A 12,045-nucleotide genomic window follows, 5' to 3' on the forward strand; every position below is an offset into this window, starting at 1 on the left:
ATATATAGGTGGACATGGGCGCTGTGACGTCACTTATTGGTTTGTCATATAGACTTTGGAATTTGGTATTTGGAAGTGGGGCTGGAGAGGAGTGATTTGTCAGCAAACGCCAGGTATCTAAGTTTGACAGTCTGTGCCCAAGGCTAATTCTTTAGCTGGATAATTAGTTTGTTAACCACAGTGTTTCAAAGAGAAGGAGATTAATTTGTCATGGTGGCAGACCCGTGCTGTTTATTTATCAGACTTTAAAAAGCTTGTCAGAAAAGAGAGCTTGTGGCAGGCTGCAGACTCGCCACTGGTGAAGTAGAATGAGTGTTGAAAGATCAACTAAAAAGGGAAGACAAAAAAACTCATTGAACTCTGTGTTGTGTTGTAGTTTGTCAGCTTGAAGGCGTCTCCATTGAAATGAAACAGACATACCAACAACAATCCTGACGCGCATCCACAGTGCAACAAAGATAAATTAATGTGTGACAAACACTGAACTAACAAGCCAGGTGAGCTTTTCACAGACGCAAATAGCTGCTAATTGTTGCTAACATGTAGTTAGTTACATTTAGGTAACAGCCAGTACAGTTGTCATGAAGAGAGAAAGGATCAAAACTGTCTTTGTACCAGGCTGTAAATATGTTTATTTCTGCTGCCGCGTTGGACATCTTAACATGGAGCTCTATGGGGATCGACTCACTGCAGGAGACAGCCTCCAGTGGACACTAGAGGAACAGCAGTTTTTTTTATTTCTCAGCTTGATGTGACATCAAATTGTCCTTCAGTCGTAACTTTTTGCAGCTTCATCCACATCACAACATCAGCAGACATCACCAGACTTCACCACTCAGTCATTTATTTATCATTTCAGTTTTTATTTGCTGTGATTGTGACTTTTATTCATTCTTCACATTCATCATCCCTTTGTTTTCCTTTTTTTGGTTGTGTTCTTTTTTTAGGTTCTCCAATGCCCTCCCCCTCCTGTCCATCATCTGTCATTGACCAATCACATCCGCAATCAGCCAATCCTCATGACAACCCGTTGTTAGGCGATGGGGCTGAGCCAGACTCAGAGGAAGAGGAGGAGGAGGAAGAGGAGCAGGAGGAGTATGCAGCTCGATTGTACTTACCTGTAACTCATGGTAAAGGGACTTTCATTTCATTCAAAACTGTTTCTTTATGTTTTCATCTAAACTGGAATTTGACCGATTTATTGTGATGATATTTATTTTTGAGTCATATTGGATATATTCTTGCTTTCAAATTTAAAATAATGAATGAAAATCTGCTCAGAATCCGACCTTTTTTAATCTTCATTCCTCAAAAAAGCAGGATTTGGTCATCTAATCGGTCAAATCCTGGTGGTTTGCATATTTCCTTTGGATATTTTTATCCCCCTGCGTTTGGATTTGTCTGTCATGTGCAGGAGATCAGTGTGATTGGGGTTTATGTTGGAAAATCATATTTCTTCTGCACATCCTCCCCCCTCTTGGGAACTATTTTTATGTCCAAATCTGAGCATCCAGCTGCTGTGTGTTGCTCTTAATATTCAGATTTTGGCTCATGTTTCGTCATATTCCTTCAGGTATATCATACAGGTGGTCTGCAGTAAGCGATATGTTGTGAGCCAGACGTAATCTTGCAGGTCAAGTGAATTCCCCAGTACTACTTCATCCTCCCAGAGTCTCTCTCGGACTGTGATATGTATAGCATTCTGTGGTTTATTTCTCATGGTGAAATCACTCTCAACACTTGGCGAGCGTTGCAGTCTGGAGACCTGAACTCATGATGACTTCCAGCAGTTGTCCTCGATTGATCAGCCCTCCTCTGTGGGAGTCACACCGACCTTCTCCATCTCTGTCACGCTTTCTCCCGGCCGTTCTTAATCTCTCGTTTTCTCTCCAGCCCTCCCTTTCCTTCATGTCTGCCTCTCTGTCTTATCACACAAAAAAAACTCAGCTTTATCTGCTCTTAGAGACAATTAGGGCTGGGAATCCAGCTGAAGGTCAACAATCTATGAATTAAAAAGATGTTGTTGTGACTGCTTTCTGAGACACAGTTTGTGTCTCAGAGCGTGGGGCTGGAAAAACTTACGCAAGGCAGAATATTGTGAAAGTTATCAGAAATTGAAAACATCTGTTGAATGGACATATGTTGGCTGCAGTTAGGGGAACATTACAGCCACTTTTACTGTAAAGCTTTGATCATAGTTCTGTGAGTCTACCTTCAATTGTTGGTTTCCTTTTCGCTCTTTTAATGTACTTAGCTTATGTTTGATTGACAAAGTGGTCCGTCAGACAAGGACTCCCTGAACATATTTGTGATTTTTTAAAATACATTTGTTTTATTTAGATTTTATTTATTTAAAATATATATCTTTGATTGTATTGGGGGGGCTCTGTCTCAGTGATAGAGTCAGGCACCTAACCCGAAGGTTGGGGGTTCGATCCCAAGCTCCTGCAGCCTCATGTCTGATGTGTCCCTGGGAAAGACACCCAACCCCAAGTAGCTCCCACTGCTTTGACGGCAGCGTGTGAATATGTAAGAATGGGATTTGTTAATACTGATGACCGCTTTACATAGAAGCCATCAGTCTGTGAATGTGTAGGCGTGACCTGCGTTGTAAAAGTGCTTTGAGTAGTCAGACAACTTGAAAAGCGCTATACAAGCTCAAGTCCATTTACCATTTGTTTGTTGAAAGAGGTGAAAACTGTTTCCAGTTTTTAAGTCCTGACTTTAAATTCAGCCCCGGCTCCTTCAGCGCAGTCTTTCTCTGACTTGGTCTGTGGTGCTTGTGGTTTTTTATACATGTTTGGCTTGTTTTTATCGGAGATGACAACACACTCTCATATGAGAGACTGATGTGAAGTCAATCAGGGGGGAAAGGGAGTTTGCGCATGGAAAAAAGGCAGGGCTGTAGGGGAACTGTGAAATACTGAAGCTTTTGTAAATGTAGAGAAAGGGATTTTTCCTTTTCCTGCAGTGAAAGTGTTGATCAGTGTCGGCTCTGAAATGTGGTCACAGTGTCAAAGTCAAGCCTCTTAAGGACATTTCTAGTGGCTGTTTGGGTGCAATGCTAACTGAAGCTCCAATCGTATTTGGAGAAACTGAAATCATTCTAACTTCAGAGTGAAAATAGTAAACATCAGTCTCTCTGCTTTGAATCTGCTGCTTGTTGTATGTCGGCCATGTTGGCTGCTTCACTTTCACCCATTCCCCGTCGCTCACAGACATCACGTTCACTGGACGTTCTCTTTTCCACCAAACACTCTCAACCTCTGTTTGTCATCACAACATCACAAGTCTTTTACCCACTCCTGTCCTGTGTCCTATGGCCTAATGGACACGCCAAGGAGTCTGATTTCTATCAGTTATTGTTCATCCATTTGATGCTGAAATCAGTCTGACTTGGGAAGTGGTACACAATACAACATGATAAGAATAAAAAATCAATTCAAGCTAAAGTAACAAGCTTATTTAGGTACAGAAGTTACACATATTTAGAGTAAAACGTTTGCTAAGATATCTAGCCTATATTTAAGTGAAGTACAGTTACCTAAAGAAATCTACAGTAAATAGGATTTTCTGCAGCCTGAGAGCCAACTAGCATGATTGTTTTTCCTGTGTGGGAGGAAATAACTCACCATACCAGAAGAGTGCTCGACATGCTGGAAAGCTGCAGAGAAATGCTAACTCGTGCCAAAGGTTCAGGACAAACTAGAGCCAAAGATGCTAACACCTGGCTTGACTATAATGGCTGACCATCAGCCAGGTGTGTCGGGGTCCTACAACTCATGAGTAGCCAGTTAAAGCCAGCAAAGGTTGCTCAGCTCTGTCAGTGCAAGTTAAAAGCCTGGCTGGCAGCAGTAAATGTGTTCAATAGTCGAGTCTGGAGGACATGAAAGCATGAGTGACCTTTTCTTAACCGACAGAGGAAGGAAACGATCAGTTTTTTGGTCGAATGTCTCAGATTGGCTGCAGCACTTTAGTCTCCTGACATTTAAAGGTGAAAAATACAACCCGGGTTCAAGGCGTATATTTAATATCAATACTATGGAGAAGTTAAAACTCAAATTATTTAAATCAATTTCACTTATTTTTCTGGGCCAAATGTCCCTGAATAAAAAATGTATTGAAGACAAATCCAGGGACTTCAGTGGTTTTAAAGGCCCATGTCCACTTAAGTTTTTGTCCTTAAAGTGTGAGCACTTCTTACCGACGCTTACTGTCATGGTTCCGTTGTTAGGTTGAACCTGCACAGCTGCTTTTCTTGTTAGTGACTGTTACGTCTGTTTCAAATCCCTCTGTATGTTTAAAAACGCTTTTATTCAAGGACATTTTTACAAAGAAATCGTAAAACATCAGAATGTATTCGTGTCCTGGCATCAGCAGCAGCCTGGAAATTGTACTATCGAAAGAAAAATCCTGGGTGCATGAGATAACCTGATGGTTGTTGACAAAGATGATATCAGAAGTCCCTCTCTGTCTTGATTTTGATTGGTCGGTGAGGGACCCAAAAGCTGCATTTTTTTAAGTTAAGAGCACTGAGAGCACAGCGATGAGAAACAGCCGATAAGAGCTTCTTTTTTTTTTTTTTTGCACATAGACGAAAACGCTCAACTGCATTGGTTCTGTGTTGAAAATAGACCGGGTCACTGGACACAGGGCATATTCTTAATAAGGCAGCTTTTCTAGCAGAGTAACTCGAAAACAGTGCAGCATGCAGACAACATTTGTATTTTGCGTTTGTACAGTGGACACACCATAATGTTAGGTTTTTGTTCCCGGTCCAATTAAAGAGCTTATTTGACAGGATTTCAGCCTATTCAGCATCCACTCTGACTGCCATCATCTCTGATCATATATAGCTCTCCACATGGCAAATATTAGGCTGCAAGTGGAGGATGAAACCAAAGTCTGGCTGTTTGAGCCACTGGGGCCGGTTCAGATCTGATCCAGGACCTGCTCGCCTGCGGAGGTTTACTCGCACCAGATGCAGAGTTGCATTTCCTGGCTAGAGACCCGGGCTCAGTCTTCTTATAGAGAGGAGTTTGATAGGAAACAGACTCTGATGATTTGAAGAGAGGAACTAAGACAACCACATTTAGAGTCAGACTATCCGGGGGGGGGGGGGCATGAAAGGGAGGAGAGAGGAGGGAGGAGATGTGGAAGCAAGGAGAGAGTGAGAAAAAGAGAGACAGCTGCACGGAGTGATGGGAGAAAGGAGACAGACAGACGTCTCCTCGTATATATACATCGCCATCTAAATGTAATCACAACCAGCTCTAAAGTGGCCTAAAGGTTGTGCGTGTGTGTGTGTTTGTGCAGATGTGTGTGGTCCTCCTCCCTGTAAGTAGTCCCAGCCCGACCAAACCCACCAATGTTCAGCCAAACATCTAAAATATCACTCTCACCACTTCCTGCACTTTAGCATTTTTTTTTTCTCCGCTCACTCGTTTTGCTCTGAAGCCAAATATCAGACGTCTGTAGCTTAGATTGCCGTGCACAAAAAAACAGGCGTGCAGTTGCAGAAAACGTGGTTGTTTACTGGAGGAAGGAGCTCAGCGGGGGGAAAGAGGGAGAATGTGAGAACGGGGGAGAGAATCCAGGTTTTTCTTTTCCCCTTTTTTTCCTTCTGAAAGAATATTTTTATTGGCTGCTGGAAGCATCAGAGACGGTGTGAAAAAACACTTGTTCAGTCCAAAAAGGCATTTTGTGAAAGTCTGCCTTCACTGCCCTTAATGGGAAATGGGTTTCAGGGAGCCTCATAAAAGCCAAAGATATTCTGTGACAGAAAAAATAATAAACACTGATGTGATGGTGATTCACATGCAACTGTTACCACTGACAGACGACAGTTTTACTGATTTCTATTGTGCTGGAACAACAAGACATTCTGTTTGACCCCATAGTTACATTTTTTTTGCATTCAGTGGAAAGTATTGCTGCCTTTCCTGTGTCTCGTCTGGTTTCTTGTGGTGTTTTCACACATGTGGAAACTTCTTCAATTCTCTCAAAATGTCCAGGGTGAGTTGCATGTGTGAACACAAAACAAACAAAATATTCACTCCGACTTTAAAAATTCTGCGTGAAGTCGGGGGGGAGCCGACTTGTGAACGCAGCAGGAAATGTTCAGGAGACTTCATTGTGAAAGAGCAGGAGGGGTGATGACGTTCATATCACCCTGCTAGTGAAGCGTTGCAAATGCTGCTGAATAAACGTTAGGCTGATAATGAATCTTCATTGAGTGTCTCAACATTGAAAAGAAAGACGAGGAAAAAGGACAAGTCGTATCTCTCCCTTGCCTTCAAGTGTATACAGACCTGTAGAGCTTTGAGTATTGAAGACAGACCACAGCGTGTGTTAGCTTCTAACAGCATGAAGACAAACATGCCACTTGGAGACGACACATCAGAGTTAGTATTAAGAACATCTGCTTGAAGCACTGAACGCTGTTACACGTTAAAAATGTGGATGTTGAGCATGTTGCATGAGGGGAAGTGGAGGCAGGGTGTGTGTTTGCTTTTCAACAGCGAAGAGACGAACTGAGATTTTGAGTTTAATTTCTTGTTTCGATTTGGTTGGAGGGTCTGTGGTTTTGTTTTTGTTTTTGTGTTGTGAACTGGATTGGACTGAACTGTGGTCCTACGGGAAAACGGGAACATTTTTTGGTTGTATTTTTGTCTTATTTGTCCGACCTAATAAATATTGATGTGCTAAACTTTGAACCATACTTATTTAACACAGTTATTCCTTGAAGGCAGGTGGTGCTGAACTAGCATTTCAGAAAAATTGAAAGTAAGTTGAGTCCACAATTATGGTAGAAACCAATTATCTGAAAACATCTGTTCTAGTGTTTGTTTTCCACTAACTAACAGCATCATATTTGGTGTTATAGAAGCAGAAGCTGGAACCACTTTAGCTTCTATTTGTGCACGTTATTACCATAAAGTTAAAATACATAAATGTTTTTCTCCAGCTGTCGGTGATATACCGAGGCTGCATGAAGTTTTAAATCGCCGCCTTTATTTATCCACACACAAAAAGAAAACGGACGACAGGTGTTTTACATGAGAGGCCCCTCCAGGTGATAATCTCTACCTGTACTGATGCACCTTTAACGGGCGAGAGAGGAGCTGTTTTCACGAGTTCAGTACCACACAAATAAAAGTCTGTGTGGAGCCTAATGCCTGAAAACAGACGGCTCCCAGAAGAGTGTGTGCTTCTTCCTCTCACACAGACACATGCACACAGACACACACACACCCGAGCACACACACTTTCACAACTTTCTGTCTTTGTTTACAGTAGTGGGCTGAGCAGTGATGGGACACATGCTGTATTATTTTATTCACACTGCTGCCTCAGGCTAACGCTTCCTCTCTTCTTCTTCTCCTTGTCAGCAGCCGTGCGTGTGTGTGTGTCTGTGTGTCTGTGTGTCTGTGTGTCTGTGTGTCTGTGTGTCTGTGTGTCTGTGTGTGTGTCTGTGTGTCTGTGTGTCCGTGTGTCCGTGTGTGTGTGTGTGTGTGTGTGTGTGTGTGTGTGTGTGTGTGTGTGTGTGTCTGTGTCTGTGTGTGTGTGTTGGTGTGCGTGTTGGTGTGCGTGTGTGTGTGGGACATGGATTCACTCTGACAGATAAACTAGTAGATGCATCATAAATAAACGTAATAAATTATTGTTGAGGGTGGCAGATCATCACAGAAGCTCAGAGATAAAAAAACGACGTGACTGAAAACCTGTATTTTTTTAGTGTCTATCTAATCACTGATGAGGGAAAAGATTGACAGTTAACCAAAATACTGATACAAAGGCTCACCCTTGAACGAACAGGTGGAGTCGAGGTCCTATGTTACAACATGCAGGACATATTTTTCTTATTTACTGTAAATTCCGTTTTTTGCAGTGTAAAATAGGCTTTCATATTTAGCTTAATTTGTCAAATATGTGCACACATATATTATCTTAAACTAGAAGACAATGGTGAAGTAATGAGGAGTGCAAAAGATGCTGAAAAAAGATGCATGATTTTTTTTTCTGTTACTTTAGAAATAAGCAAAGATACCTGCGTCACTGTTTGACAATTTGTGTTGCAGAGGTCAAAGGTTAAACTTGATTAAGATAGGTGCAGTATTATCCTCTCACTGCTTTAGACAAGCCAGCTCAGTTCCGAGTGTTTCAAACTTTTATGTTACAAACTTCCCAAAAATAGAAAACAAATATAAAATCATTGACTATTACCAAGAAGGATCTTGTTTGTTTGAAAAGGCTTTACAAACGAAAAACAAACTTCAGCAGGTCTTTTCTTCTGCCTGTTTTGGCTCCGTTAGTTGTTTAAACCCAGCAGTGGCTTTTTGTCTGAAGACAGGTGAACAAAGTTTTAATGACTCCTCACTCCACATCACAAACTGTTTCTATTTTTTCCCCCATGAGAGTGAAAAGACGCCAAAAAGCCCTCCACTGCCCAGCCTTTAGATGCCTCTGAGACGCCAGGGCTATCAGCGCCAGGCGGAAAAAGCAACAGAAAAAAGACAAGTTTCTTTGTAAACGGCAGATTGACGCCAAGGCTTATTGACAACGTCTATACTGGAAGCAGAGGGGGTGGGAGCGAGGCGGAGGGTGGGGGGGAGAAACACGGATAACACTTAGTGCTTTTTACTTTGGGACCAAGTAGGCAATTCTCCTCAACACCAGAGCTAATCAATGATGCAGTGAATGAAAGAGAGGGAGGAGAAAGAGACAGACAGAGACATATTTTCCTTAACAGCAGACCTGATCAATGTTGGGGAGAGGAGAAAGACATGAAGATAAGAAAGGAGTAAAAAGAAGGAAAGATCCCTCAACATGAGGGAGAATCAATAAAGTATAGATAAGGAGAGAGACAGGTCAAACTGCAAAAAAAGAAGATATTTAAAAGAAAATTAAAGGAGAAGAAAGTCAATCATTGATCAGGCTATTATGAAGCTCAGGCCGGTGGCCGTTAGGAGGGATTAAGGCCACACACACACACACACACACACACACACACACACACACACACACACACACACACACACACACACACACGTGTAGAGAGGCCACAGACACACAGCGCTCATGTCTGAGGCTGATTGAAGCATGGAGTCACTTAAGTAAATCAAAATGTTGAAGCAGACTCCACACACAGAGACGGGCTGACGGAGAGAGAGGAAGACGAAGAGACGGAGTGTGAGGAAGGTAGAGGATGCAGTTTGTGTATGTGTGTGTGTTTGTGAGTGTGAAACACGGGCAATGTCACACAAAAGGAGGAACATTTTAATTAATATGAAGGTTGTTTTTTAACCTGGGCCTTTTTTTGTGGGTCTAACTGACTGATTTCTCCAGGAGTTCTTCAGCCTGAAGCAGTGAACCAGGCTGTAATCGCTGCAATGTAATCAATGAGGGCATATGCACCCATTAAAGAATGTAAAAATAACGTTTTTGTCCCTGACAGGCTCAGATTGTTATTCTAAGTGTCTGGCAACATTACAGAAAGGATCCCTATAGAGAGAGAGCTTTTTTTTTTGTTAAAGCAGAAGCAGCTGTTACATCAATGTCTCCGGAGCCACCAGACTCCTTTGACAAAAACAACAACTTTACCTCACAGGCCACAGGAGATACTGCTCTATCTTTACCTAAATTGGTTAGTTTGTATAGGGTATTATGTGGTTAGGTCGTACTGAACACAATATTTGTGTAACAAGAAATAACACAAATAAAACAAACTGATCAAGGCCGGAGTGAAGAAGAAATCCAATTATCTGAAAAATAAAAAGATGGCAAAAAAGGATTGGGTGGTTTCTGCACCAGCTAAACCTAAAGAAGAATAGACACTTCACAGAATTCACAAAGTACACACAAAGAGTTAAATGCTCCCCTAACTGTGCTGCAGAGCAAACAGCTGTAATTTAGGGAAAAATCTGCTCTATTCTGAGCAAATAAATTTTAATTGCTAACAATTTTTGATTCAAAAACACTGGCGCTAAGACATGTACAGTCAGAGTGAAAAAACTACTGTGTACTGAGAGTTGGTGGTAACTGCGCTGCAGTCATTTTAAGAAAAGTCTTGCACAAACTATCTGGTGATCATGGAAACAATTCTACCTCTGTATGACTTAAAAATAAATGCTCTGTAAATACAGACTGTACATATTACTTTAACATTACTGTTACTGTTAAAATCCTGGGTTAAATCAGTCGATGGCTGGCAGTACAGTAGCTTGTCCAGCACTTCATCCATATGTGAAGGTGGTCTGTTGTTAGCATGGCGAGGATGCAAATGTCTGTGAGGGTTCAGAGTGGAGGTGCAGAAAGCTTCTCTCCGATTTCAGACGTAAACAAGATCATGTTTTAGTAGAGGAAAAACGTTCAGAAGACAGTTTTATTCTCTCCCCAATTAAGAGACGCTGCAAGAAGAGATGTGTTTGGTTGGTAACATGAAGCTAACATCTGCTGCTGAATGTTGTTTCAAGGTAGGATGCTAATTAAATAACATCAGCGACCAATCAAACACAAAAGCAGATTGTGTCCCTTCCATGCTCCTGATATATTTTCCAGATGTAGCTTCTTTTTCCAAAGTGATTTTCTTCATCAGATCCATTTATACACCGCTCACTCTAGGGTGACGTTGGCCTTGTTTCCGCTGTGTGGATTAGTGGGTTAAAACCACACATCGGGTCCAACGACGCCAATTCACACACATGTGCTGAATCAGCAGAGAGCTAACGTTTGGTTCCCTTTATTAAGAGTATGAAACAGGCTTTGTAATCTTAACCATCAAGACACTGAACACGTCTGTTAAAAATGTAAAGCCTGAGCCAGAGTAAATGGAACCTGGGCCAGTGTTTAATCACGTTATTTTCACTACTTTACATGTATTTGTCCCTGACGTCACTCAGAAGAACTGATTTCAGCACCGCGCCCGTCAGTCAGCCAACCGATCGACCAACAATCCTGTGCAAAGCTCTTTCTCTTCCGTGTTGGAAAACGCAGACTCACTGCTGGGGATGAAACAGGTCCAAACAAACCTGACAACACGCGAGCATTTACTACCAGAGCGAGCAGGATATATCCGAGTTTGCTTTTCACATAGAATCACTCCTGAAGTGCTCAAAAAGATGACGGGACAAGAAAACATGTAAAGACCTCGTTGTCAAAACTGAAAAAGCTTCTTAATTTTGTAGTTGTTGTAAACAATACGCGCGTACACAAAGGGTGTGTTTTTATTCATCAGTCAGTGTGATGGTTGTAAAAGCAGTCCTGTTTTAATTTAACCTGAAGTACAGCTTTCTTCTATGTTCCCTTACAGAAGAGAGCCTTATACAAATATTTCTTCATAGTTTTTTTTTTTTTTTACTGATCTGTCACCTCTAATGTTTAATCAACCGCAACTTTCATAAAAACCCTGCCATCAAGACACTGAACTGAAATGAGACATTGTGGATCTTCTCCACCAAAGTTTGAGTTTGAAACGAGAGTTGAAGGACGTTGAAGTAGTGTCAGCTTATTGTTGAAGGATTGTCTACACATGCGTTAAATGAGAGAGCTCTAAGGGAAATAAATTGACATCTTGTTTTCAAGAAAAACAAAGTTGTGTTGGAGACAATTTTTGCTTAAAGCTCCATCCAATTTTAGCTCCATCCAGCGAATTTCGTGGAGTCAACATTGCAGCATGGAAGGACTTGGAGCTGTTAGTGGGGTTCTCATATTTCAATACTCTGGCAGTGGATTTCATCTGTTACTCAACCCAGGAAAGGACATTTGATTACAGTTTTTGGGGGCCAAAAACGGGGGATGTCAAGGAAATTTAAAAACAAAGAGAAGGTACCCAAAAACAAAAGCTCCTGGTGGCTGACAGGACAAAACAAGATGGAGGGCAGATGAAAGACTAAAACTGAAACAGTAAATGAAGACTCAGTGGCTTAGAGGAACACAGTCCTCCATATTAACGACTTGGCGAGGGCGAGAGAGGGAAAGAATGAACAGAAAGATAGAGAGAGAGAGAGAGAGGGGCACGGAGAGCTGACTTGGCAGGAGAAAATG

General features: G+C 41.7%; 1 protein-coding gene across 5 annotated transcripts in view; it reads left to right on the top strand.

Annotated features, from left to right (window-relative positions):
• LOC109986898 (teneurin-3) overlaps positions 1-12,045 on the top strand; it is a 319,906-nt gene that overhangs the window by 167,860 nt on the left and 140,001 nt on the right. For 2 of the 5 annotated variants that reach the window (XM_065954775.1, XM_065954790.1), the window contains one exon: positions 948-1,130. The exons of the other annotated variants lie outside the window; for them this stretch is intronic. In XM_065954775.1, the coding sequence (XP_065810847.1) occupies positions 948-1,130 (183 nt within the window). The remainder of the gene's footprint in view (positions 1-947; positions 1,131-12,045) is intronic. 5 annotated transcript variants of the gene reach the window in all.

This window comes from Labrus bergylta, chromosome 1 (assembly GCF_963930695.1).
Source record: "Labrus bergylta chromosome 1, fLabBer1.1, whole genome shotgun sequence".
Classification (NCBI taxonomy): Eukaryota; Metazoa; Chordata; class Actinopteri; order Labriformes; family Labridae; genus Labrus; species Labrus bergylta.